General features: G+C 39.2%; 1 protein-coding gene across 1 annotated transcript in view; it reads right to left on the reverse strand.

Moving 5' to 3' along the window:
- The window catches only part of PHLPP1 (PH domain and leucine rich repeat protein phosphatase 1), a 205262-nt gene that overhangs the window by 69987 nt on the left and 108166 nt on the right, over positions 1-27109 (reverse strand). Inside the window, exons 3-4 of the mRNA XM_045790230.2 lie at positions 24569-24694; positions 7284-7450 (exon numbers count right to left, since the gene is read on the reverse strand). Of these exons, the coding sequence (XP_045646186.2) occupies positions 7284-7450; positions 24569-24694 (293 nt within the window). The remainder of the gene's footprint in view (positions 1-7283; positions 7451-24568; positions 24695-27109) is intronic.

Here is a 27109-nt window from a genome sequence, read left to right on the forward strand (position 1 = left end):
AACTGTGAGGAGCATAGTAACAAAACAACAACAAAGTTCAGTATCCAAAGGAGAATGTTTAAAAAAAAAGGGGGGGGGGCTGATGGTGGTAAATTTGAGGGTTTTTTTTTTTTTTTTGCCAATTTCAGGATCACATATGGTAAAAAAAGCACATTAATAATTATGCAGACATACATGATTTACCAAATAATTTGAAACACCAACTTCCACTGAAATTAAAGTTAATAATCCTATAAAAAAATCAGCTCCATTCCTAGAACTCGCTGGGACCCTCTAGCCCTGCTAACTTTGTTTCCCTTTACTAACTCAGCAAGAGCTGGGAATCAGATTCACTTCCCTTATTAATGGATGAAAGTGATAGATAATCACCAGCCATCAACACAACTGAACCATAATCAATTTGTATTTATGAGAATAATTATTATATAATTTGTCTAATTTCCAACAAATAGAATTAAACAATGGAAGTGTTTTCATTATCATCAATTTGTCAAATATTCAAACACAGGCTCATCTACAAAAGTGATAGGCAGAAGTAATTAATAAATTAAAATTATTTAAGATGAGGACATTTAAGTTCAAATGAAGTGGGAAACTTTCCAAGTACCATGGACAAAGCTACAGAAACATGTGCATACAAATTACTACTATCAAACTCTACTTTTGAGTTTGCTCTCGACACAGCTCTCTGTAACCGCTGCACTGGCTATCACCATAAAAGAACTCTCTGATCCGCCATCCCTTACAAACTCTAGATCCTTCAATGCAATATCACTACCCACGAGACTTTAATAAATGGTAATTTTAAAAGAGCTCAATGCATCAGCACAGTAAAATGTTTGAACACTAATACAATCTTGTACAAGTAAGTTCATACTGCTTCAGTACAGTATTAAAAACAATAAACCTAAGACATTGGAAGGAAAGTTATATTCCTCGAATTTAAACCAGCAAAAAGGTTGTCCTCTTCATTGACTTTACAAAGAAACTTACTATATTTAAAAGAATTCTCCGCTGCAAATTATAATCTTAGTACTAATACCATCTGGGTCATCTAAATGGAGATGTAGCTAACGTAAATGAAGTACTATCTATTAATAAAACAGAGGTAAATAATACATTATAATTAATAGTGACATACGTAATCAGGAACGAAACCATTCAACTACCAAAAATTACTCTGACTTTGCCTCTCCTCTATATTTTGAAAACTAACTTGAAGAGCTCCAACGCCAATAAAGGAAAAACAAACAGTGATCGTTCCAAGAACAATGTTTTCCCTCTGAAACTGCTGGCCTATGTGTGTACATCAGCATGCCATCTTTCCAGATTTAGAATGCGGCTGGAAATACCAACGTAAATGTTCTGTGAAAACAGCTCATTTATTTAAGGCAAGAATTTCCAATAGGAAGAAAAATTAAGGGGAGATGTGGTTAAGAGAATAAGGGGCAGAACTCCTACCTGTTATAAACACACTGTACTTAAAGTTACTCCCTGGATATCTGCCCTAACTAACTTTGTAATCTAAAAATTCATTCCTTGAGACTCAGGTAAAAACACAGTAAGTTCCCCTCTGGTACCTCTCTAACATATTCACTGTGAAACACGCACTAGAAATTAGCACAAATTCCTTAAACGCACAAATAAAAATGAGCAACTAAATATATGGCATATCTCAAATCTACCATCTTAACTGTATCGGCATATAAAAGCTACATGAGTGCTTTTATGAGTTTAAAAATATGAGTTTAAAAATACATATTATAATTTCAACTCCTAGCACTAAGTATGTGTATGTGTATTATACTAAACTTACTACTTTGAGAACTTTGCAATACAGTATTTCTTGCGCAATGGGGGTAGTAGAATGTGGTAGAACAAAAGCTGGTTTAAAGCCCATTTGTTTTCCAAATGGCAACACAAGAGCAGCTTTAGCAATTGCTCAGAACCCCCCCCCACAACCCCCCACAGCAAGTCCCCTCGGTCTATCTCCCAAGGCATAAAGCAATAGAAAGAAAACAGAAACCTCTGTTGCCATGTAAAACTGAAAAATCTTCTACCTTAAGTAAAGGACACGGCTTTATACTGCACACTACAAAGTACAAACTAATAACATGTAATTTCACATGCTTTGTTTGCTTTTCTAAAAAAATGTAAATGAAAGAAGTTGAACACCACAACATACTCTCTATTTATATCAAGTACAAAAGCAGGCAAAACTCATTTATGGTGTTAAAAGTCAAGATAGTGATTATCTTTAATCTAATCTCTAATTAGAGGAGGGGCACAGGAAGGCTTCTGGGGTGCTAGTAATATTCTATTTCTTAATATATGTACTGGTTACATGGATGTGTTTACTTTGTGGAAACCCACCGAATTATACACGCACACTTGTGCCTTTTCTATGTTTTTATTATACTTCTACAAAAAGACTTCATAAGGTTATACAAGGAAGAAAGAAGACCCCAGATCCTCTCCCCAATTCCAGCAAAACACAACTTATTCCCTGGAAGAAACTGAACTGGAGAGTCTCTGGCTCAAAGACATCAGGCCTAGTAGAAAGCACTCTTCAGAAAACAGGGATCAATTAAAAACCCACATGCTAAACCTTGAGATTACAGCTCTCTTCCTCACTCTGCTTCCTGAATCTTGGCATGCACTGCCCACACAGAAGACCATAGGATTCCTCTCAAGTAAAACTGACATGCTTTAGGGAAAAGATCCACAGATACCACCTTAGGAAGTTCCCCAATGAAACCACGAGCTCACCCCCGATAGCCATGGCAGGGCAGCTGTATGGTGGAGAAGCCCTACCCACGTATCACGGTAGCCAACTCACTTCTCAGTGACTCACCATTAAATAGGAACAGAGAGCAAAGGATCACCAAATAGTTACGTTTCTAACACAAAAGTCAGACACCTACACAAACAGGAAAAAAAGAAACAGTGTAAGAAGAAAATAAATAAATAACTTTAATGTCCTTGGAAACAGAAGAAGAGAAAAAAAGAGAAGAGAATGCTTTAAAATGCACACAAATTAGAAAACAAACAAGAAAGAGTCCCTGAAAAATGAAGGCAGCAGAACTTCAGAAGGGTTAAGATAAAGGAGAGAACACCTGTCAAGAAGTAGGGCTTAAGCAAAGAGATAGGAAAATGAGAGAATTAGAGGAGAAACAAGGAGGTCCCACCGAACTCACAGGAATTCAGAAGAAGGAATGAGAAAACCAAGGCAGGGGAGAAAATGATCCAAAAAACATAATGAGAAAATTTTCCAGAACTGAAGGACGTAATTTTTTCAGATCAAGTGTTCTTCATAATGGCTGAAATTAATGAAGAGTGCCATAAAATGAAGGCCCTGAAATCTTTTGGAGGTTGTTTAAAACAAAACAAAACAAAACAAAACAAAACAAAACAAGCAAAGGGGAAAAAAGATCACCCGTAAAGAGAGGAATCAGAATAGCATAACACTTTTTAATAGCAACTGTAGTACATAGAAAATAATGGTGCACCGGCTTCAAAAATCTCAGGACACAGCCAAGAAGCCAGCCAAGTTCCCATTCAAGTGGGAGAGAAAAATATTTTCAGATATGCGAAGTGTCTAATAAATTGGTCTCCCGTGTCTCCTTTCTCAGGAAGATATTCCATTAAAAAGAGGGAGTAAACCAAGTCTTTCTTCACCTTACTAGCTGTCAGCAAACTACAGCTCCAACACAGGGGAGACGAGAACTACCAGGGAAGTGACAGAAGGTCATCCCAGGACACCAGCTGTGCAGCAAGCCAATGGAGCAGGTAGCTACCCTGACTCCAGGGGGAAAGAAGTGTCCAAGAAAAAGGTGTCAAGAAGAATGTCAGAGTTGTCAAAAAAACTTAGAAAGACTAGGGAAAAAAGGACACAAGCGAGAGGCTACTCTCCAGCCAGCAGGAGAAAGGAAATACAGTGACTGCGTTTAATAAGTGCCTTAGCTGTGGGCCACAGCTCCCTGATCACAAAGAGGACAACCGAAACTGACAGTCGGCCACACACGGAGCGGATGGGAGGAGACGCAGTGTGCGCACGTGGTGTGACAAGGTAAGAGAGTTACATCTTCACCCTCCACAGTAGTAAGTCAACATACAATGTCCAACAACAAAAAATAGTAAAATAGCAGTATATACAGAATACTTCGGAAGATGGAGGAAAACCGCAAAAAAAGAGCCAAAAGACTCAAAAGTGGTTGCCTGGGGAGCAGCACTGAGGTGTAAGGATGGGCGGGAGTTCCAGGCACATATTTCTTATTATAAGTCTTGTTTTTTATTAAGATTTTAAAAAATCTACATAGGATGTTACTTGGATGGGGAAAAGTTTAAATTTTTAAACCATGAAACAAAAGCAAGGAATGTACGAAACCGTGGCTGAGACAACTAGCGAGGACGCACTGCAGTGGGAGAATGACAGGGGGCAGCCGTTCTGCACAGCTCCTGCCCTGTCCAGCTGAGTGAACTGCTCGCCCGGACAGGGCAGAGCTGCGGGACAGGCTGTGTGCTCCCGGAGCGGGAGCACGGAGAGGCGGGGAAGGGCCGAAAAGAAATTGATAGACGCAGAATCCACCGATACGGAGAGCCAATCAGGAAACTCTGAATGATATCAAGTTCTTGATGTTTGCAGCGGAAGTGCAGAACTTCCTACACTTCTATGAAGCCTGCTTATTATTTAGTTCTTTCAGAGTTTCCTGACTGGCCCTCTCTACCTGTGGATAAAAGCACCTTTGCTATAGACGAAAGTATGGTGGTTATCTCAGAGAAAACACGTGCATGATTATTTGAGCTGTGAGCCAAACTACTCAATAATTCGTGGAATACCACTTTGACTTGAAAGAACAACTGACAAATTCGTTATTCGGACTTGGGTATTTGGCAGACATTTTCTCTACAATGAAGTGAGAAGGTCATTTCAGGAAAAACAACTGACGGTATTTGTTGCCAAGGATAGCCTTCAAGCTTCCAAATGAACATCAAAATTTTGGAAAACTTGTTTCCACCGTGAACTGGAGAACTTCCCAATACTTAAAGATTTTTCTGATGAGATCACTGGTGATATTAACAACTGTCATGTCTTGAAATTGCACAATAAAATGCGTTAACATTTGGAATAGCTCCATTATCTAATGAACTAGTATTTCCCAAATGACCAATAATTAACACAGTAAAATGATGCACAGGCAAGAACCCATTCAAAGTGCAAGAAAGGTCAACACAACCTAATGTAAAAGAATGTTCCAAAGTTTAACAACAGGGTTTTAGATTCCATACTGGAACCAACATTTAAGAAATGACCACTTGTCAAGTTTTGGTATACTATCAAAAAAGATTACTCACAATGGTCTAAAAAGACAATTAGAATACTCTTCTCTTTTCCAATTACACATCACACAAACTTTATAATAAACACTTACTGGATTATTCTTTTTAGATATTAAAAACCATGAACACATAATCACAATAGTAAGTTACCACAGTTTAATCTTGGATCATTATCAGTTATTTAGAACAAGTGAACAACTCATTATTTATTTAAAAGTTACATTCTTTTGCAGTTATAGTTTCATATATCTGCAACAAATATTTAAGTATCAGAGGCTTAATTTACCATAGAATCAAAAATGATCATTGCTCTAAAAAGGAAATAAATACAGTAAATTCTTAAATCTGTTTTAGGTCCATGCAAATAAAGTCCCTTCTCTCCAGTTTATAAAGCAGACCATTTTAACATTTGACTCTTGAAAGCTACACACTAATCACCCAGATGACCTGGTATTAGTGGATTTAAACCTTAGTTCTTAAACTGGTAGGGAAATGTCTTTTCATAGAAAACACTGACTTTTTATAAATTTCAAAAGAAATAATCTAATCTGAACAAACCTCTGTAGTTCAGAAATAACACATCAAGTAACAAACTTTTCACAGACCCGTTTGTAGATCAGTTTAGAAACAGAAGTGTTTTCAAGAGAAATATTCTCTTACACAAATCTGTCCAGTTAATGAATATCATAAATCATTCGTTTCAAAGGCAGGGTCCTTAAAAAAAATTCCAGAATGAAACTGATAATGTCCTCACTTTCATAAAGTCCTATTACCCTGCCCTCTGAAAGAGAAAGGTTACACACTGTAGCTTTTTAAGTCAGAATATTCAAGAAACAGACTTCATCAAAATAAAAAGCTTCTGCACAGCCAAGGAAACAGTCAAAAAAACTAAGAGGCAGCCCACGGAATGGGAGAAGATATTTGCGAATGACACTACAGATAAAAGACTGGTATCCAAGATCTACAAAGAACTTCTCAAACTCAATACACAAGAAACAAATAAACATATCATAAAATGGGCAGAAGATATGAACAGACACTTTTCTAATGAAGACATACAAATGGCTAACAGACACATGAAAAAATGTTCAAAATCATTAGCCATCAGGGAAATTCAAATCAAAACCACACTGAGATACCACCTTACACCAGTTAGAATGGCAAAAATTGACAAGGCAGGAAACAACAATTGTTGGAGAGGATGTGGAGAAAGGGGATCCCTCTTACATTGTTGGTGGGAATGCAAGTTGGTACAGCCACTTTGGAAAACAGTGTGGAGGTCCATTAAAAAGTTAAAAATTGAGCTACCCTATGATCCAGCAATTGCACTACTGGGTATTTACCCCAAAGATACAGACGTAGTGAAGAGAAGGGCCTTATGCACCCCAATGTTCATAGCAGCATTGCACACAATAGCTAAATCTTGGAAGGAGCCGAGATGCCCTTCAACAGATGACTGGATTAAGAAGACGTGGTCCATATATACGATGGAATATTACTCAGCCATCAAAAAGAACGATTTCTCAACATTTGCTGCAACATGGACAGGACTGGAGGAGATAATGCTAAGCGAAATAAGTCAAGCAGAGAAAGACAATTATCATATGGTTTCATTCATTTATGGAACATAAGAAGTAGGAAGATCGGTAGGAGAAGAAAGGGAAGAAGAAGGGGAGGTAAACAGAAGAGGGAATGAACCACGAGAGACTATGGACTCTGGGAAACAAACTGAGGGCTTGGGGGGGATGGGATAGGCTGGTGATGGGTATTAACGAGGGCACGTATTGCATGGTGCACTGGGTGTTGTACGCAAGTAATGAATCATGGAACTTTACATCAAAAACTAGGGATGTACTGTATGGTAACTAACATAATAAAAAAGTATTATTAAAAAAAAGAATATTCAAGAAACAAACAGAAGCTGCCCATTTCTGTACACTCACCTTTGCAGTTCATTGAGCCCTTTGGCAGCTGGTAGGCAGGGATTCTGCCTTAGGAAGTTTTGTTTTAAGTTGAGATGAGTGAGGTCCTGGCTGTAGAAGAGGTTGGCAGGCAGATGCTCCAGGCTACAACACGAGAGGTCCACTGAGCTGATGCGCTGTGATGCAACCTGGAGGGGGATAAAACCCAGCCTGATTTTAATACCATCCAATTATCCTATAGATGCCCTCTATGGCTAGAAATACGATAACCCCCCTGAGAACACAGACATATCGTACAAGTGGCACTAGTAGTCCAAGTACAAACCAGTAGAGTATTTACTTAATACAGAGCTGAGTCAAGTACTGTAGAAGCAGAAAACAGTGTCCCTGCCGGAAGGTACTTACAGTAACCCAGTATAGGAGACAGGTTACAAAAAGCACAGATTATCCTATCAGGTTCAGTGATATCAGTAATCTCCTCCAAACATAGGGGTTAAGTTCCTGAAAACGTTCATGGTAAGAGAATTCAGAGCTAAATAATACAGGACTCTAGAGTAACTACAGGGTTAGGAGATAGACACGAAGGTCTAGATGGAACCTATCAAGGCCCTTGTATATACTGATTTAAAACAGCAACAGTAAGGAAAAGTCCCGATGGCCTTGTACACGTCTTTAATAATAATGGTAGCTGACAATCAGATTCCACGACCTGCTTGCTCTCAACTTCTTGGGTTGTCTCTCCCACAGCGCTTCAATGAGATGCTTATACATTCATTGTGCTTTGCTTCATTCAAGGATTCTAAGTAAAATTTATTTTATGTCTGAATGTTTATCTACATATTCAAAGCCTTCCTGGTCGAATGACTATTACTGTGGCGAGAGTCCCAGGGCCAAAACCAACTGGCACGCTAGAGACAGAAAGAGCATGGGATGACCTGTATTTCTCAAACGCTTTCTCCAATATTCCGAGTCATGTGGTGCCACTTTATGCCTCTGCATGTGGCTTCAGCCCTATTGCACCCACCTTGGCTCCCTCTCTCCTCAAAGAGGCCATGGGAATACTGTTCTAAGATCTGGGTTGATTCTCTCTCATGTTCTTTATCTTTACCAAAGCTTTATGGCAGAAATGCCACTCCTTATCTGTGATCAGTCTGATGTCCTTTTCTGTTACCAAACTCCAGTTTTCTCTTTCCCAGTTACAGAGACAACAGGGCATGGTGCTCAGGAGTGTAACTCTGGCTAGGGTCAATGTGCAGCTCTACATCCCAGCTCCCCCACTTAGGAGCTGAGAGGACATGATTCACTGAGCCCTCTAAGCTGTAGTTTTCTCATCTGTGTACCAGGTGTAAGGGTGACACGGAAATCTATAAGCCGGCACAGAAACAGCATTCAATACACAGTGACTGCTAGCACTATCACTATTAGTATTGCTACTACTGCCAAACAGAGTGATTCACATCTTACATCTACTGAAATCCAAATTCTCCTGATGCTAAAAAGGTATTCAGAGGTAAATTTGCATAAAACCTATTCTGCTGATGGCATATTTGAGGTTAGAAAGAAATTACTGTGCACACATAAGAACTAAGGGGAGAGTGAGGTAAAAACAGCCTGGCAGGGCTCAAATCAAAAGACTTTACAGGGACCCCTGGGGGGCTCAGTCGGTTAACCGCCTGCCTTCGCCTCAGGTCATGATCCCAGGGTCCTGGGATGGAGTCCCTCATCAGGCTCCTTGCTCAGTGCGGAGTCTGCTTCTCCCTCTGCCTGTGCTCTCCCGGCTTGGGCTCACATGCTCTCTGACAAATAAATAAAATCTTGAAAAAAAAAAAAAAAAAAGACTTTACAGACGAACTCTGAGTCTGCATTTTACCAACTGTATCTTTACTTTAATTTTCACTATTAAATAAGAAAAAGAAAAAATTGTTTTCCACAAAAAAGAAGGAAGGGAGGGAGGGAGGAAAAAAGAAAATCCCAAACAGGGCCAAATCATCCATATATACCAAAAGATGTGAAAAGAGGCATGAGGAATGTAATGCGCCTGAAAGGCAGGTGCAAACGCTCACAGGAACCTGTTCACAGGAAGACAGCGTGCGCACACTTTGAGCACGTAAGGGCGTGCCAGGCCTTCTATCACCTGCGGTACAACGTAAACAAGGCAGACACAGTCTCCACCCGGAGTGAGCACACCTTAAGAGAAGGAGAGGGAAATTAGGTACTACATGATACTGGCTACAATAATCATTAAGTGCATGATCTAAGAAGTCAGGGAAGGCTTCCCAAAGGACCTGATGTCCAAGCTCAAACTTGAAACTCAAGTGGAAATCTGAGTTTTTTGTCTGCCCCAAATCCTTTTTCCATATCTTCCTATAGCAATCCTTCAGGATCCTAGGATCCTGACAGAGCTGCGAACAAAGCCATGTTGACCTTCTGGCTACAGGGATAGGCATGGACTCCAGGCTTGAGCAACCAGAGTACCCCATCCACTGAACACATAGGTTGATCCAACAGGTACTGGCATGTGACCCCAGCTAGGCTAACCAGAGGCCTTCTCTGGGATTTATATTTTGAAGCCAGGAGAGAGAGAAAACACAAACACACATGACTCCATATATTATGTATAAAAGCTATGGAGAAGTAACTATTAACCTCATAAACCCTACATTGGTCACATACCAAATTAATGATAGCAATTGCTTCTATATGGGTAGGGAGGGGAAAGGAAATAAGAATGGGAAGACAGGTGATTTGGAATTTATCTGAAATGATTATTTGCTTATAAGAGGGACAACGGAAGATAGGAAGGAACTATGGGAACGTGTTAACAACTGGGGAAGACAAGTACATGGAAACTGTAATATTATCATTTGTGCTCTTCTGTGTGCATGTGTTATGTGTGCTTACTTTGGGGAAAAAATGCAATTTCAATTAAAATATCAGTTAAAGAAGAAAATGGATGAGAGCTGTCTTCTGGCTTTCCTTGCATTCAGGGTTCTCCTAGGTGGTACACCAGGGGCAACAATTCCTCCTGTCATCAAGGGATCCCCCTAACCCATTGTAGTGAGCTGAATGGTGGCCCCCAAAAAGGAGGTGAGGTAGACAAAAACACAGATTTCCACATCCTAGGCCCTGGAATCTATAAATATTATCTTACGTGGCAAGAGTGAATACTACCATATGTGACGAAACACATGACTAAGGATCTTGAGAGGAGGTGCTTATCCTGGATTATGCAGGTGGGCCCGAAGTATGATTATACGTATCTTTATTAAGAGGGAGGCAGGGGGAGTTTGAGATAGAAGAAGAGAAGTCGATGTGACCATACGAGGGCAGAGACGGGAGTAATACGGGCCACAAGCTAACAACGTTCAGAGCCACCAGAAGCTGGAAGAGGCAAGGAATGGGTTTTCCCCTAGAGCTTTCAAGGAGTATGGTCCTGCCAACACCTTGATTTTGGACTTCTGGCCTCCAAAACTGCATAAATTTGTTGTTTTAAAGTCACCAAGATTTTGTTAATTTGGAAACTAATATTCCCTTCATAATTTTTTCCAGAGTACTTTCCATTTTCATTCATTCAACATGTTTATTGAGTACCTCCTATGTGCCAACTTCTGACCTAGGTAAGCATTTGGTACGCTTCAGTAAACAAAATTAAGATCCCTGCCTTCGTTAAACTTAGATCTCGTACACAAGTAAACTATATGTTAAAAACTGGCAAATACTATGGAAAAAATAGAGGGGATCAGGATTGCTGCAAAAGTGGTAGGTTCTACTTAAATAGGTTGGTCAGGGTGGGCCCCACTGAAAAGGTGACATTTAGACAGGAAGGGCATGAGGAAGTTAGCTGAAAGGATTTGTCTAGAGGAACACTCCAGGAAGAGGAAGTAGCAAGGGTAAAGGCCCTAAAAAGGGATGTGCCTGGCATGTTCGAGGGACATCATGGAACCCAGTAATGTAAGGGAAGAATGACCTGTAGGAAGGTAAGGGGGCAGGGGTGGGGAGCAGGTCCCGCAGGGCCTTTTCAGTCACTGTAAACACTCCAGCGTTTAATGTGAGCAAAATGGGAAGCATGGAAAGGTTCTGAAAATCTGGGTCTCTAGACTGTAAACTCTATACGGGCAGGGATTTTTGCCTATTTTGTTCACTGATATACCCTGATATGCTCAGCCCTTGGTGAGACCCTCGAAAAACGTATTTGTCAGAACAATGGCCACTGGACCACTTTCCAACCCTTGCTTTCTCACCAGCTTGCGTCTGACCCACCTGGTATATTCTTTCACACGAGACTACTTTGAAGAGGACAAACCCTATTTCGACTGAGGTGTCACACTAAATACTCTCTTTGGACAACTGAAAGATAATGATTAAATGTCAAGTGGTATTTGATTCCTTTCCTCATTCCGGACCACAAGCGCTGCTGCTGGAAACAAGCGGGAAGAAGCCACATTAACAAGGGGACAACAGGCAAGAGCAGCGCGCGGGGTGGGGGTGGGTGGGCAGGGTCGTGGCAGAGCTGGAACAGCTACAGCAAGACCAGAAAGGACGGCAGCAGGGCAGCGAGCTGCCAAGGCGAACACGAAAGCTACCATGAGTTGCACCTCCACCCGGTCTCTGCAAAAAGGGGAGATTTAAGTGCTTCCACGCAGACCAGCCTGGGCGCACAGGGATACGACGCAACGAGATTTGCTTGCATCCCACATGAGAAGGCGATCAGCTGGACTGCCCTAAGAAACTGACCCACATACACGGCACCCATTCAAACGAAGAGTCTTCGCAGGAAAGACCTGAAGAAGAAAAATAAATCAGAAATCCACCTGGCTATACCTCATAGCAAGTGGTCTTTTATTATTCTAACTTTTTTTCAAAGTAGTAGGAATAATAAGAATACTAGCTAACATTTAGGAGGTGCTTCAATTGTGGGAGGCCCTCTTCTCACTGCTTTAGCCATCATATTTAACCCTCACAACAACTCAGTGTGGCAATGACTTACCTTCATTTCAAAGATGAAGGGTGACCTGAGTCACAGAGCGCACCCATGGTCACACAGTTTGAGCAGTAGCAGAACCCGAGTTTGAATGAGGACCTGTATTTATAACTCCCATGATAACATAATAACATAACCCCTTAGACCACAGCAAAGATGATCAGATGTCATCCATAGGAGAAGCTTGAACCTCAGGAAGGGCAGTGACATGGCAGTGACAGAAGACGGTCCTCCTTGAGAGAAGCAGAGAGCATCTGCTGACCACAAACAGACTTCAGGGAAGGGGTGAAGCCACGAGGGCGCCATTCCTTGACATCATGAGCTCTGCCCACACCTGTCTACACAGCTTGTCCACCTGGGCAGCAGTAATGCCACCTGGTAAGCGCCTCATCGAATTTTAAAAGGTTACAGGAAAAGTTTAAAAGGTTATAGAAATTTAGAAAGTGAAAGGAAAAGGCAAAGGCAGAAACTGCCTCAAGCCTTTGTTATAGAAAGCGACCTCTAAAGGACCTCACAGTGAGAATACAACATCCTTTTGGCAAAAGCTACTGTACTTCTATTACACCTCCCAACATCAAGACAGTGGAAGACACAAAACTGAGACCCAAGCAACTTGCCATGCAGGAGAAGGGGCACAGTCTTAACAATATTCAGGGCAGATGAACAGTTCTACCACTTCCCAGCCATGTGCTCTGGATAAGTCACTTCATCATCTGTCCTTCTGTTCCCTCAACATTAAAGTGGAATAGACAGTACCCTCCCTGATGGAATTTAATAAGCTGCTGTCAATAATACTTTTCTCATTTAAAAAAAATCAGGAGAGGTTCTGCAGACCAAGTACCCCAACATCCACAGCTGCACACAGTACAAACCTGTAACACAAAAAAAGGACGACAGCACAGGCAACCGCTCTCGCCACCGCGAGCAGTTCGTTACACACATAAAGCTCAAAGGCAGAACACGACACTAGTTATGTGGCTCACAGACCACCCATGAACAGCACATGAGGCGATTCAAGGGTTAAGGGGATCGGTTCAATGTAACTGTGGATAAGGAAATCAGTGCTAGTGTGGATTGACAGAACTTTTTTTGAAGGCTGGAAGAGCTGGGGAACTAAATGGGACTCCCCCCCATGAACCTACATATTCTGGAAGACGCATAAAAGTGAACATGAATTCTAACGCCCTTCTCAGGTTGTCTTCTTTTCCAAATTACTTGGAAACATGTGCGGGTGGGGGTGGGGTAGAGGGAAAGTTCATTTGGCCCTCAAAATATTTCCCCCCAAGTACACTGCAGGGTCAACACAAAAATGATAATATGAATGACAAACTTTTCGGTCTACCTCCTAGGCTTCCGCATACTTCTAACATGCTACTCAGCTCGACACTTTCCTCAATTGCTTCTTGGGAAGCCTTTAGGGCACTTATATCAAAACTGGTCTCAGCTCTGAATCTAGCTGAGTTGCATTTCTAAACCAAGATCTCTCTCCTATCCTAACCAATCCTCCCTGTGCTTTTGAAATTATCGTCTTCCCTTGTAACAGGACTGTCCTGTGCATCATTCCCATTATTCCTGATGTTCACTTAATGAGCAATCATCTTTTATTAGCAAGGGAAAGTTTAGAAACACATTCATTTGACTTTTTTTATTGTTGTTACCACTATACTTTAGTGAAGGGGCATTTATCCTTATTATGTTCCAAACATGCTCAAAATTAAGCAAAATGACCCTGAAAGGCTTGCTCAAAGCAGCTGAAATAGCACGAGTAATTCTGCTTGTGTAAAGTAAAAGACTGCGGCACACCAGCACAATGAGTCATTAATTGCTCTGGCCTAACCTTCAGTGGCTTGGGAAATTATGCCCTGGCTACAGGGATAGTCTCTGGGGAGTTTACTAGACTTCTATAAAAAATTCTTAACCTCTTAACTGACCTAGTTTTGATTCTCACCCCCTAAAAAATGCTTTGGGAAGGCATGAGATAGGAGAATATAAATCTGGAAGAGTGTTTATTATCTTTGAGCTAAGCATTCTAGCAACTTATTTTTAACTCCATCCTCATCAAAATTTTATAATACTCTATATCAAACCAAAGTTTCCAATTTTAATAAATTCAAATTATCACCGCTCTACGACAATCATTTCTTTAAAAAAAGAATTTCTACAAATATGTAAGAAATGCCTTAAATTGACCCCAGACGTTTTTGCAAGGACATCTCTTTTCTTGATCCTGTACTAACATTTCCATTTTATAAAATCTGTTAAACAGATGAAAACTTTTGTGTAAAATTAATTACAATATGTACACTAATAGGAGCTCCTAATTAATAATTAATAATTAGTAATTAGTATACACTAATAGGAGCAAAGCAAGGTGCCAAGGTTGTTAAAGCACTGTTAAAGCACCAGGCTATAACAATATAGAAAAAACAATACTGAGAAACTTAGAACTAAGAGCTCCACCTAAGTACCCCGACCTCTCTTTGCCAGGGGAATGGAGGTGATGGGGACGAGTGAATCTTTCACTGTATGTTTACCATCTGCCTCTACGAACCAGGCACTAGACTAGGTCCTGGAGAGATGGCACTCTGTGTCTTCAAAAGTTTGGTTTCTCGAGACACGGACACCTACACGACCATAATTCAAGAAGGTACACACAATGGTGTGATGAGAGCACCCAGAGCAGAGAACACAAACCTCAGAGCAACCCTGTGACAATCGCAGCACCCACACTGCCCCTCCCTCCCCCAGGCACTTGGGCAGAGACCTGCACATCACCACCAAGAGCAGACAGAACTATGTATGGTGTTTGTCTGGGGAGCTCGCTGCACGGCATCCACTGGAAATGCAGACCTGGCGCCACCTCTCCCGGGGCTAGAAGCAACAGGGTAACACTGCAAGGAGATGGCACCACCAGCCTCCCAGGATCACTCCCGCGTGACGCCAGGAGTTATCTCCCCTCCACACACACAAACCCCATTGTGTTTCTGAGTAACAACAGAAAAACAGAGCTCGGCTTGGGCGGAGATCAAATCTGAACTCAGAGTTCCTTCCTCATTTCCTTATTGGCAAACTAGGTATAAACAGTCCCTTTAGACAGTGGTCACCTGAGAAAGTGACATCTCCCTGACCACAGGGAAGGGAAAAGATGGCCAACCACACACACACACACACACACACACACACACACACACACACTTAAATTCCAGCTTTCTGGTAAAAGAAGTGATATAAATGTATACTTAAATGATTCTTCTATTAGAAATGAGCTATTTGTTTTGTATTTTAAGTTCCAAGTCTAACATACAAGGTCCAGAATGTTAGACACAGAGAGGTCATTGACATTTTTCCAATTATTCTGTGATTCCTTCCTTTATGAAATTATAAATCGGACCAGTGGGTAGAAGAACTTAATTCTTCAGAGTAGATGTAGGAAATGCAATACTCTGGGTTACAAATATTGGGATCTTTCAAGATAAGCAAATAGATCATGGAAACTAAACTCCCAATAAATAAATATATATATATTTTCCATTGGTCTAAATACTCAGATTAAAATGACTTAACTTCATAATATTAACATGACCAGATACCGAGATGTGGATAGTCATATATGGTAAATTCCTGAGATAGCAATACTTGACCAGTTTCTGAAGAATTAGACAACAGCAGTCCCCTCAACAATAACATCAATTTAATCTGCCTTGGATGACTCAGGAAGCACCTCAGATGTCTTAAAAACATCTTGGTCATCACTTAAGAAGACGGACGATCGGTGCACGGTGGCCATGCTCACGTCCCTAGCAGCGTACCCCACACAACAGACGGTGTGACAAACCCCCTCGTACTCTACCACTGAGCTGCCTGGGTGCTGCTGACAACTGTGTATGTGAAGTACTTCCCTTTGACATTTTCAGTAAATTTCAGTTGTTATTTGAGTCTTGGTTTGTTTTGTCCCCGAAGGCCACTGTTAAACATTGGAAGTACAATTAAAGAAAAAAGAGAGCAAGGTAGCAGAACTTCCTGCATAAAGCAGGGCTGGATACCCCGTACCTCAGTTCCCTCAGCTGCAAAACGGAGATGCGACAGTATCCCCTCCAGAGTTACTACCCTCTTCTGCCGTAAAGCCTGACGTCTAGAGTTGTAATGAATGCTTAGAGGGCTGCTATGAAGCACCTAGAAGTGTGCTTGGCACAAAAGAAAAAATAAAAAATACACCGAGAATGTATTTTATTAAAGGTAATAACAATATACAGGTAAAATTCAAATGAGGAACACATTTCTTCCCTTTGCTGAGACCCTGACCTAGAAGTTGAGCCTAGAAGAGTGCCCAGCATAAAGAAAGGATGGAATTAGTCTTCTCTCTTCCCTCCCTCCCTCCCCAACTCTGTAGTAACTCCAACAAAGTGCAGAAGAAAGGGGAGGGGGTGAGAAGACCTAGGGAGGGAAGATGGAAACACAGGGGGTCAGTTTAACCCAGTAAATGTACAAGCCGGCAGCATTTCACAAAAGCATGCCTCTTTTGTTAGGGAATGGTAAGCAAACTAGGTATTTTTTTACTTGTATAAAATTGGATTATAAAACTTTGGGAGAATATAAAATTAAATGGCTTTAAACCGAAATGACTCGGAATTCAAGGAAAAAACCCTTCTTTAAGAATATGTTAACTAGGATTTCAGAACCAATAGTTGCCACAGGAAAAAAAGAATAGACAGGATTAGCAATGTGGAAATAAGATGAAGCATAATTATAACCACAAAGAGATCATTTTAATATTTTTACTAAGTTAATCACAGTTTTATGTATTACAAAAACAAAATTTAATGCAATCCAAAATATTTCATCTTTAGCTTAAATTCAAAGCAGAATTCCTAAATTCCCTAATTTCATAAACTGTTGCTCATATCCATAATAAGGAAAGATTCCATAACTTTTATGTAACAAATCCATTACTGTGTTGGAAAGTTAGTTATCGTATTTGGTAACTTATAATCAAATTTCCCCCAGGAAATGACATGGAACTAGCAGGAAATAATCTAGACAGGCCAGCACTTTTTAAACTTTATCTAGCTTCTATTTTTTTTTCTCACACTGCTCAGACATCTGCGATACGACTATATTTTCACATTTTACACAGCTGTGCCTTTGTACATACTTTACACCTCTCCTTGAAATGTCTTCCCCTCTTGTCTTTGCGGTGAACTCCTATTCATCCTTCAGAACTCAATTTGCCCATTACCTCCTTAAAATCTTCCTGTATCCAAACAGCTCATACATTGGATTTCCAAACTTTTCTCACATCTTCACTACAGAGTTAGTACAGGAACAATCTCCTTGGGATGGAGTGATGTATTATAAGCTAAAATCCTAAAATCCATGTCACGAGGTTTCACTTAAGCTTCCACCACAGATCTGCTAGACTGTCCTTGGTCAAATGGCCCTTAATTTGCTACCTAAAAAATGGGTATGAATGTGAAGTGAAGGTTTCTAAAAAAAACAAACAACAATAACAAAAAAAATCACCTGGACTTCTTAGCAGAAACATACTGAGAGCAAAGCCTCTTACCATTATAATCCCAACGTAAGCAACTACAGCACAATCCCTAAAAGACAAATTTCAAATCATGCTGACAAAAAGCAGCATACGCCCTAATATACACTTCAAATTAAAAGGCAAACAATGTGTAAAAGATGACTAGGTAATCTTGAAGGGTTCCTTGCAACTATACCTAATGACACAATTCTTCATATGTTGGAAACCTTGATCCTATTACATTAGAATGACTGGACTCAAGTAGTTAGTGAAGTGTTCTTGGAGTGAAATCTGGACCAAGAAAACACTCTTTTTAAGCACGTGAAAGCAAAAGTTCATTTGTGACTCACCATACACATCATTCTTATTTAAAGGGGTGATATTTACTCATTACTTCATGTGATCTTTAATTCAGCACTCAATGTGGCCCTGACTTGTCTACACTATGCATATGAAGAGTGAACCCAATATATCAAGGCAACCAAAAAGTTCATTGCAGTGACAAAAACAAAACAAAACAAAATCACAACAAAACAAAAAACAAGAGGCCTAGAATAAAATACTACAGTTAATACTAGAAGAAAGGAAGGAGAGAGAGCCACTAAGATAGCTACAGCCATTGGAAACTGCCAGCATGTCAGCCCCTCATCAACAAGCAGAGAGACACGTGCACGAGCTATGCTGCCTAATGGGGTGTGAAAGTGTCACGATGCGCCAGATAACATACACGTGTAACACAACTGCTCACAGTTGGTAACTGTAGAAGCTGGGTCACAGGTATGTGGCTGTTAGTGTACTATTATGTCCACTTCTAAATATTTGACATTTTCCATAATAAAAAGTTAAAAGCACATTCATGTACAACACCCAACTCGTGATCTGAATCCCCCATTTTTAAATCTTCCCTGAAATAAAGAAACAGACTTTTAAAGTGGGACAATACAGTGCTGGAGAAGTAACTAAGGCTTAATCAAAAATTAAGTATGCTGAGGCTATAGATTCGCATAAAGACTAACTCTGAAAAGAATTCACGGGATTAATCAGCATGTCTAAAACTAATGCACTCCAAAAAGTGGGCCACAAAGATGGACATCAAGGTCAGCGTTTCTATAATGTCACTCGTGTGTTCGACAGGAGCTCTCCCCTAAATTCCTCTTCTCTCCCTACCACTCCTACCCTTTCTCCCATCACTTGGAAAACATGCTAAAGGCATGTACCCATGGTGAGCAAACAGAGCCCTTTTTTACACTGAATACGTTAGGATGTTTACTGAATTTTTAAAGCATGTCGTGCATTAATATTTTAGGGATGACTTTACAATCAATATCGTAATCCTCCCAAAGGAGCTGTTTCCTTCACAGTATCCACCACTAACACCCACCCAAAACAAAAACTCCAAAGGCACTGCCTTGGGTATTATTTTTGCAAGCAATACTAAGTGCTAGAATTAAATTTTTTAAATAATAAGTATATAAAGGCCTATCTTGATAGAACATATCTAACTAATAACCTTTTATAAATTTTCCCAAAATCAAATGAAACAAATTAGAAGATTAACACTTCTCTTTTAGTTAAGATCCAGAAGCATAAAGTGAAAATGAAAGATTTTCCTTTTGAATTAATTATTCAATTCATTTTAATTTAAAAATCATCAGAATTGGTTCTCTTTGTCCTCCTACAAAGAGAGGGGATGGTCGTTAAAAATCAGAAACTCAGATATTTCTTTTTGTTTTTAATTTTCCTTCAGATCCTCATCAATATGAATCTCATTTAAACATTAGGACGTAGGACAGATGAATGGATACAGAAGCGGCATATATACAACAGAGTATACGCAACCATCAAAGAAATGAAATCTTGCCATTTGCAACAACATGGATGGAACTAGAGGGTATTATTGCTAAGCAAAATAAGTCAATCAGAAAGACAATTGTCATATGATCTCACTCATATGCGGAATTTAAGAAACAAAACAGAGGATCATAGGGCAGAGAGGGAAAAATAAAACAAGATGAAATCAGAGAGAGAGACAAACCATAAGAGACTCTTAACTACAGGAAACAAACTAAGGGTTGTTGGAGGGGAGAAGGGTGGCAGGATGGGGTAACAGGTGATGGACATCAAGGAGGGAATGTGATGTAATGAGCACTGGGTATTATGTAAGACTGATGAATCACTGACCTCTCCCTCTGAAACCAATAATACACTGTATGTTAATAATTTGAATTTAAATTTTAAAAAAAGATGAAAAGATAATGCAAAAAAGAGGGAAATTTTTTTAAAAAATAAGCATTAGGATGTATAGACAATCCATTCTGTGAATGTTGTGTTTCTCAATAAGAAAAGAAAAAGAAAGTTTCCACAGTAACCCTGAACGACTGAACTGTATAACTTCCTAATGCCTACAGACATGCGGAAGAACAGAGACAGTGGAAACGGAAGCTGGAAGTACAAGTGGCTTATAAGAGTCAGCTTTGGCCACTCCAAACTTCCCACAAGCACATACTCCCCAGGGGACCGAGCTTCTCATCATCCTCTTTCTGGTTGCCCCCACCTACTCTCCCAGGATGCTGGATTAAAGAAAAAGATATGATCACAGGACTACCCTTATGAAAGGAAGTTTAAAGAGCATGGCTGTTTTATACGGGATTCATATCCAATTAGGGGGCTCTCACACTGATTTCTTCTAAAATATCTAACCTCTTCAACCAGCACCTTACAACTCATTTCTCGTTTAATTCACTAACCATAACAATTGCTAAAAACTTTTAAAATGTGTATCTGGTTTTTAAGGATGGAGAAAGGAAAGACACGGTGTCTAAAACATGCATTTACTAAGATGTTCTGCTTCTGCCCTCTGTCCCTGACCCCTGACTTTGCAGGAAGAAATCTTTCTCCCCAGTACCTGCCATCCCTAATTATGTTACCCCAAAAGCCTACTGTGTCTGTTAAGAACAGCAAAAGTTCCTTTGTGGGATAAACCAAGCATATGTGTGTCTTTATCTGCTAAAAATAAACATAAAAACAGATAATACTTTAAAAAGATCATCTGGCCAATCAGTGGTAACAGCAGGAATGATATGGTCATAAAATTGTTTTACTTATGTATTTATTTAGTCATTCTCATTCTCTCTCTCTCACACACACACACACCTCTCTCTCTCTCTCTCTCTCTCACACGCACACACACACACACACAGAGAGAGTTAGAACCTATTATGTGCCAGGATAAGTCTATCAAGTGCATATTTGACATAAGCCCTAGGAGGTAAGTACCATTACTATTCCCTTTACCAAATGAAAAGGCCTAAAATGTAGAAGCTTCGACACAGTGTCAGGGCCAGTGAACGGTTGAATCTGTCTGCCTTAATTTGAAACCCAAACTCTTTACTCCACACTATTTGGCTTCTCCAAACATTCAGAGCCTTTCTGAAGGGAAAGGAGGTTAAGGTTCTAATTCAAATTCATTCTCACTAATACCAGCCAACTACTAGTTAACTACTTATTAATACTAGTAATTTAAGGTGATTAGCTTAAATTTCCTCCTGGAAGCACCCACCCACACCTGTGGGAAACCTGAGCTGCAGTCTGCTGGGAACGTAGATGCGTGTGAATGATCTTCTGATTGCAGCTGCGTTACACAACAAACACTTTCTAATGGCAATACAATAACCAGTGGACAGGAAACTCACACCAACACTCCTCCCCCCTGCCACCATCACCTTCGCCTATGTCACAATTCTCCTCTCACCCTCCCCCTTCACCTACTGAGTGGCCTGGTACCTGAATCCGTTCATGGTTTGGATACTCAGACAGCCTCATTCCAGATACACTATCCTATTAGACCATGGAGATGGCATATCAACCAACCAGCAACAGTGAAGAGCACTAGGCAAGCTAACACTTGACCTTTATGATCACCAACAGCAAATTAGAAATCAACAATTTCCACACCCCATTAAAGAGACATTTCATAATCTACCTCTTCTTCCTCACCTCTTTGCTGTCTCTCTAGAAACTAACTCTTTGAAGTTAAAAACTGTATTTTGCCATTGTTTTAAAGGTGTCAATATAAAAACTCTAATTAGCGCTATGGCTTCTGAGGCTACAATTTACATCCTCATTCAAAGCAAGAACCTAGAAGCCATTTTTTATTCTGACCTTTTCCTCATGCTTGCTATGTAATTATCAGTAATCTTGTCACTCAATCTTCAAATCACATCCCAAAACACATCTATCAGCACTTCTCTCCGTTTCTCCTCTCACCTCTTGCCTGGAATATACAACAAGAGCCTCCTGCCAGTCAGACGCCCCTGCTTCCCTTCTTGTCCTCCACACACCAATGTCAGATCATGTAACTTTCTGGAAGAGAAGTCTTTTAATGGCTTCCCATTATGCCAGTAATAGAATCCAGACTCTTTACCCTGTTCTGTAGCATAAGACCCCTGTCTTCCCTGACTTCACATCCCTTGTTTCAGTCTTAGCACTCTCACACTATCTTCTCAGAATGCCTGGAAAACTCCTCCCATGACATCTTCAAATAACTAGATACTTCTTTCCCTGAAGTTCCAGTTTAAATGTCCCCTCAGAAAGAGTTATTCCTCCTCCGTTATTCTCTGTCATTATAACTTGTATTACAGCACTGTGATTATTTGATGTTTTCTTTGGGTGTTTAATTATTTATCATCTGTTTCCCCAAAGTAAGTGCTCCCAAGAGAGGGGAATTAGACTTGTTCTTTGCTATATCCCAGTACATAGAATACACACTTAACATACAGAAGGTGCTTAATAAATGCTTGCTAGCTTTAGAACAGAGAATTATCAATTGTGTGGATGTTTAACATACAAGACTATTAAACGCAATACCCATTAATCTGTTATTATTGCTTCAATCAAAACAATCTGTCATTGGTAAGCTTGATAATTTATGTTTATCTACATCTTTATCCATGTTTAAGAATTTATACCTCTGACGTGTTCCAAAAAGAATGCAAAGCAGCTATGATGCTGCATCTGATTTAAAAGATCAAAACATCTCCATACAGGACATTTTATAAAATACCTGACAAATACTCTTCAACTGTCAAGGTCATAAAAAAAACACAGGAAGACTGAAAAACTGTCAGAGACCAGAGGAGACAAAGGAGACGTGACAGACAAATGCTATGCGGTACCCTGGGTTAAACCCTGGGACAGAAAGAAGACATTAATGGAAAAACTAGTAAAATCCAAATAAATTTTGGAGTTTAGTTCAGAGTAATGTGTTAATATCGGTTTCTTAGTTTTGGCAAATCTATCATGGTAATGGAAGATGTTTGGGAAACTGGGTGGGGCTACATGGAAACTCCCTGTACTATCTTTACAACTTTTGTGTAAATAGAAAAATTATTCCAAAACAAAAAGTTTATTTAAAAAAATCAATCTCTCCGTATAGAAAGAAATTTAATGCACTCTGACCACATTTTGGCATTTTACTCTGAATGAAGCAGAGTGTAGGCTGTTGACTTATTGCCTTGAACCCAAGCAAAGACTTAAATATAAAAGCACAATATTCTTTAATACTTGTCTCCTCGAATTTGCAACCACAAAAGTAATTTTAAAACAACTAGATAGATGTACTTATTGCCTCTAATACCACATTAACTCTACATGCATGTCTGCAGGAAATGTGTCATCTTTCCCATTTTCTCTAGCAGGGTGCTGCCCTTCCACTTGCCTACCAGGTTAGGAGAAATCTTCTGAGTCCTATCAATCCAAATTCTGCCCATTGCTGCTTCTCTGAAAGGAGGGGAAACTAGTGTTCTTAAGTGTATGGCATCTTCAGAGTACACAGTTTTTACCTGATAATTCAAGTGTAGCCAGTATTTCAAAAAGTCTTTGTAGACGCTTATTCTCGAATCTTCTATTAACTGTTTTACGAAGCTATTCCCTATTCATTCACTTGATAAATAATTACATCATACAGCAGTCTGAATCATATTGAACTTGGATGGCACAGTGGATTATAAATTCAAAAATATGAAAGCAAATTCCAAAGTAATGCTTCTACACCCAAGGGAGGTTTCATCATTTCATAAACACACCCAAAACCAAGGCACAAAGTACTACAATCCACCCATTTTACACACAATTCTGTAAATGTGATGTAAAATCATCTTCATGCACGGTACCTGAAATATCAACTTTTATTTATCTTATTCATCATGATATTCTAGCTTCCATTACACACACACACACACACACACACACACACACACACAGAGGTATACTGTTTCATAGGTCATGGTGATCTTATTTCATTAGGGCACTATAAAATGGTCAAAATAACGAAGATGTGAAAAGAAAGTAAGCCATTCGAAAGGCAGAAGTTGAACAAGTGAAAAGGAGATGGCACAGATTAAACCACTTACATGAAAAAATAGAGGAAGAGGGGAAATTTGTAACAATTCTCTGGGTATTTTGTGGTTTTGCAGTTGTCCTACCCTGGGCCAGTCCCTTAAATATTCTTAGCCTATGTTCCTTATCTATCACATTAAGATAGTAATGCCTGTCTACCCACTGAATTCTCCCCCCCCCCTTAGGATAAACAAAACCTAACAAATGAAACACACTTAAAAAATTTCTAATTAGCTACTTTTCAGCCAAAATGAGCTTTCACAAAACTAAAAGTTGCAAACTACTAGCAGTATCTGGGGGGAAAAAAAAAGTATAATACTACATTCTGGAACTGGGTAAAGCAGAGAGGAACTCTTGAGCCAGCTAGAAGCTGAACAATATTCTTGGGTAAGCACTTACCTTGGAGACTTGTCGAAGCCACCTTAAATACTCTGTGAATGTATCAAAACAAATGTAGTAAGTCTGGCTTTGGGGTCCAGAGGAGCTAAATGCTAAACAGTGCTGGTGCTTTTTCACTTCTTCTACCTAAAAAAACAGAGACAAAAACGAGTCAGGAAAGCAGACCATTTACATAGTTCACTAACCATACCTTGGCCCAGTGAGCCTGCACGGATTTGCATCTTTCCCTATATATGTTCCTCTTAATACTTAAAATGTGTTAAAGTTCCCGAGTCTGACTAACCAATTTGAATTACAAGGAAATTGAAAATGGGGAGTTTTATCTTCTTTAGATTTCCCCCACAAGAGTGAAATTCTTTTCTTCCTGTTTAAATTGGAACAGACTCCCTTCCTTATCTTTCTCTACCGTCACAATAGGGTGCTGAGGTTCTTCCTTCCTTTGGGCAGAGTTGTACTTAATATTTTACTTAAGGATTTTTATTCCAGGTAAATTTTTTACTTTAAGGGACTTTTGTATTACTCTGAATTACATTTTAAAAAAGGTCTTCAAGCACGTAAAATAAGTTTTTAAAAATTTAACATGAAATTGAGATTAACATGAAATAAAACTCTACCAAGAGTCCTAATTAGTCCTTCAAGCCCTAATTAGGCAGCGAAAGGGTCAAATCAAATTTCCACTCCCAGTAAATTCTTCCTAAGGAGGAAAAGTCCAGATAAGAAAGTAACATATTACACAAACCCTATGCCTCATTTACAAAAATGATCACAAGTCACAAGGAAAGTGTAAAAAGTTTTCAAAAAGATGAGTATCACAGACTATGTTCTAGGACCAAAATGCACTTAAAAGTTAGATGTCAATTATAAAAAATCAATTAAAATCCAAGTACACTTAGAAAACTGGTAACACTTCTAAACAGTAAACAGTAAAAAAGAATATTAGAAATTTAGATATTCTTAGAACTAAACCATTAAGAAAGTACTACATATCAAAATTTATGGAATACAACAAAAGCAGTACATAGGGGAAAATTTGTAATTTTAAATACTCAGAAGAGAAGGCAGAGAACTGTTTTTATTGATACGTGTCTCAAGAACTTAGGGGAAAAAATACCATACCAAAAACTGAATAAACTCAAAGTAGAATAAAGTTGATAATAAAAAGCAGTAATTAATGAAATGAAAACCAAATATACAACAGAACATGAACATTAACAAAACAAAGGTTCTTTGAAAAGGCTAACAAAATCAAATGTGAATTGATATTGGTCAACGATATTAATTTTAGACAGATAGTAAATACCATTAATAATGAAAAAAGAGACAGGACTACAGATTAAGCAGAGACCTAAAAGAACATTATAAACAATTTTGTGGCAAAATAAGAAAATATATTTTACTAACACTAAATCAAGAAAAAAAACAGAAGGCCTACATAGTCCTATAATCATTTAAGAAACTGAATATTAAAAGTTTTTTTCTCAAGAAATACCAGGCCCATATGGTTTTAGAGATGAATTTTACCAAAATTCAAAGAAACAGATCATTCCAAACTTGTGCAAACTCATCCACCAAAAAAAAAAAAAAAAATGAAGAAAAATACCTCAACCTATTTTACAACCAAAAACAGATCAGAGCAGTAACAGAAAGGAAAATTATAGGCCAGTCTCAATTATGAACACTTATCTTGAACAAAATGTTGCATCAGAATCCAGAAATACAGAAAAAAAATACAGACATGTAAAATCCAGAAATACAAAAGAACCCACTATACATCAAGGGGCACCTGGGTGGCTCAGTTGGTTAAGTGTCTGCCTTCAGCTCAGGTCACAATCTCAGGGTCCTGGAATTGAGTCCCGAGTCAGGCTCCTTGCTCAGTGGGGAGTCTGCTTCTCCCTCTCCCTCTGCCTCTTCCCCTGCTTGTGCTCTCTCAAACAAATAAATACAATCTTTTGACTCTTAATCTTAGGAAACAAACTGAGGGTTGCTTGAGGGAAAGGGGGTGGGGGATTGGGATACCTGGGTGATGGACATTGGGCAGGGTATGTGTTGTAATGAGCACTGCATATTATATGAGACTGATGAATCAGAGACCTATACCCCTGAAACAAATAATACCTTATATGTTAATTAATTGAATTTAAATTTAAAAAGAACTACATATCAAGAACAAATTGGATTTACCTCAGAGAAAGGCAAGACGGTTTAACATATAAAATCTTTAATCACATTAATAGGTTAAAGAAAAAAACCATATGATCATGGCCACGGCTGCAGAAAAAGCATCTGGTAACATTCACCACTCATTCATCATTCATGATAAAACTCCTAGCAAACTAAGAACACAAATAACAACTTTGTCTTAGCTGGCAAAGGGTATTTATCAAACATCTAAGGCAAACTTCGTGTTAATGATGATATACCACTCTCTTTAAGATCCCTGAGATCTTACAGTATACTCAATACTATATTAGAGTTCTGGCCATTACAATAAGACACAAAAATGTATTCAGGAAGGAAGAAAATTGTCATTACTTAAATATT

The sequence above is a fragment of the Ursus americanus genome, chromosome 19 (genome assembly GCF_024610735.1).
Source record: "Ursus americanus isolate L20-20 chromosome 19, mUrsAme1.1.p, whole genome shotgun sequence".
Lineage (NCBI taxonomy): Eukaryota > Metazoa > Chordata > Mammalia > Carnivora > Ursidae > Ursus > Ursus americanus.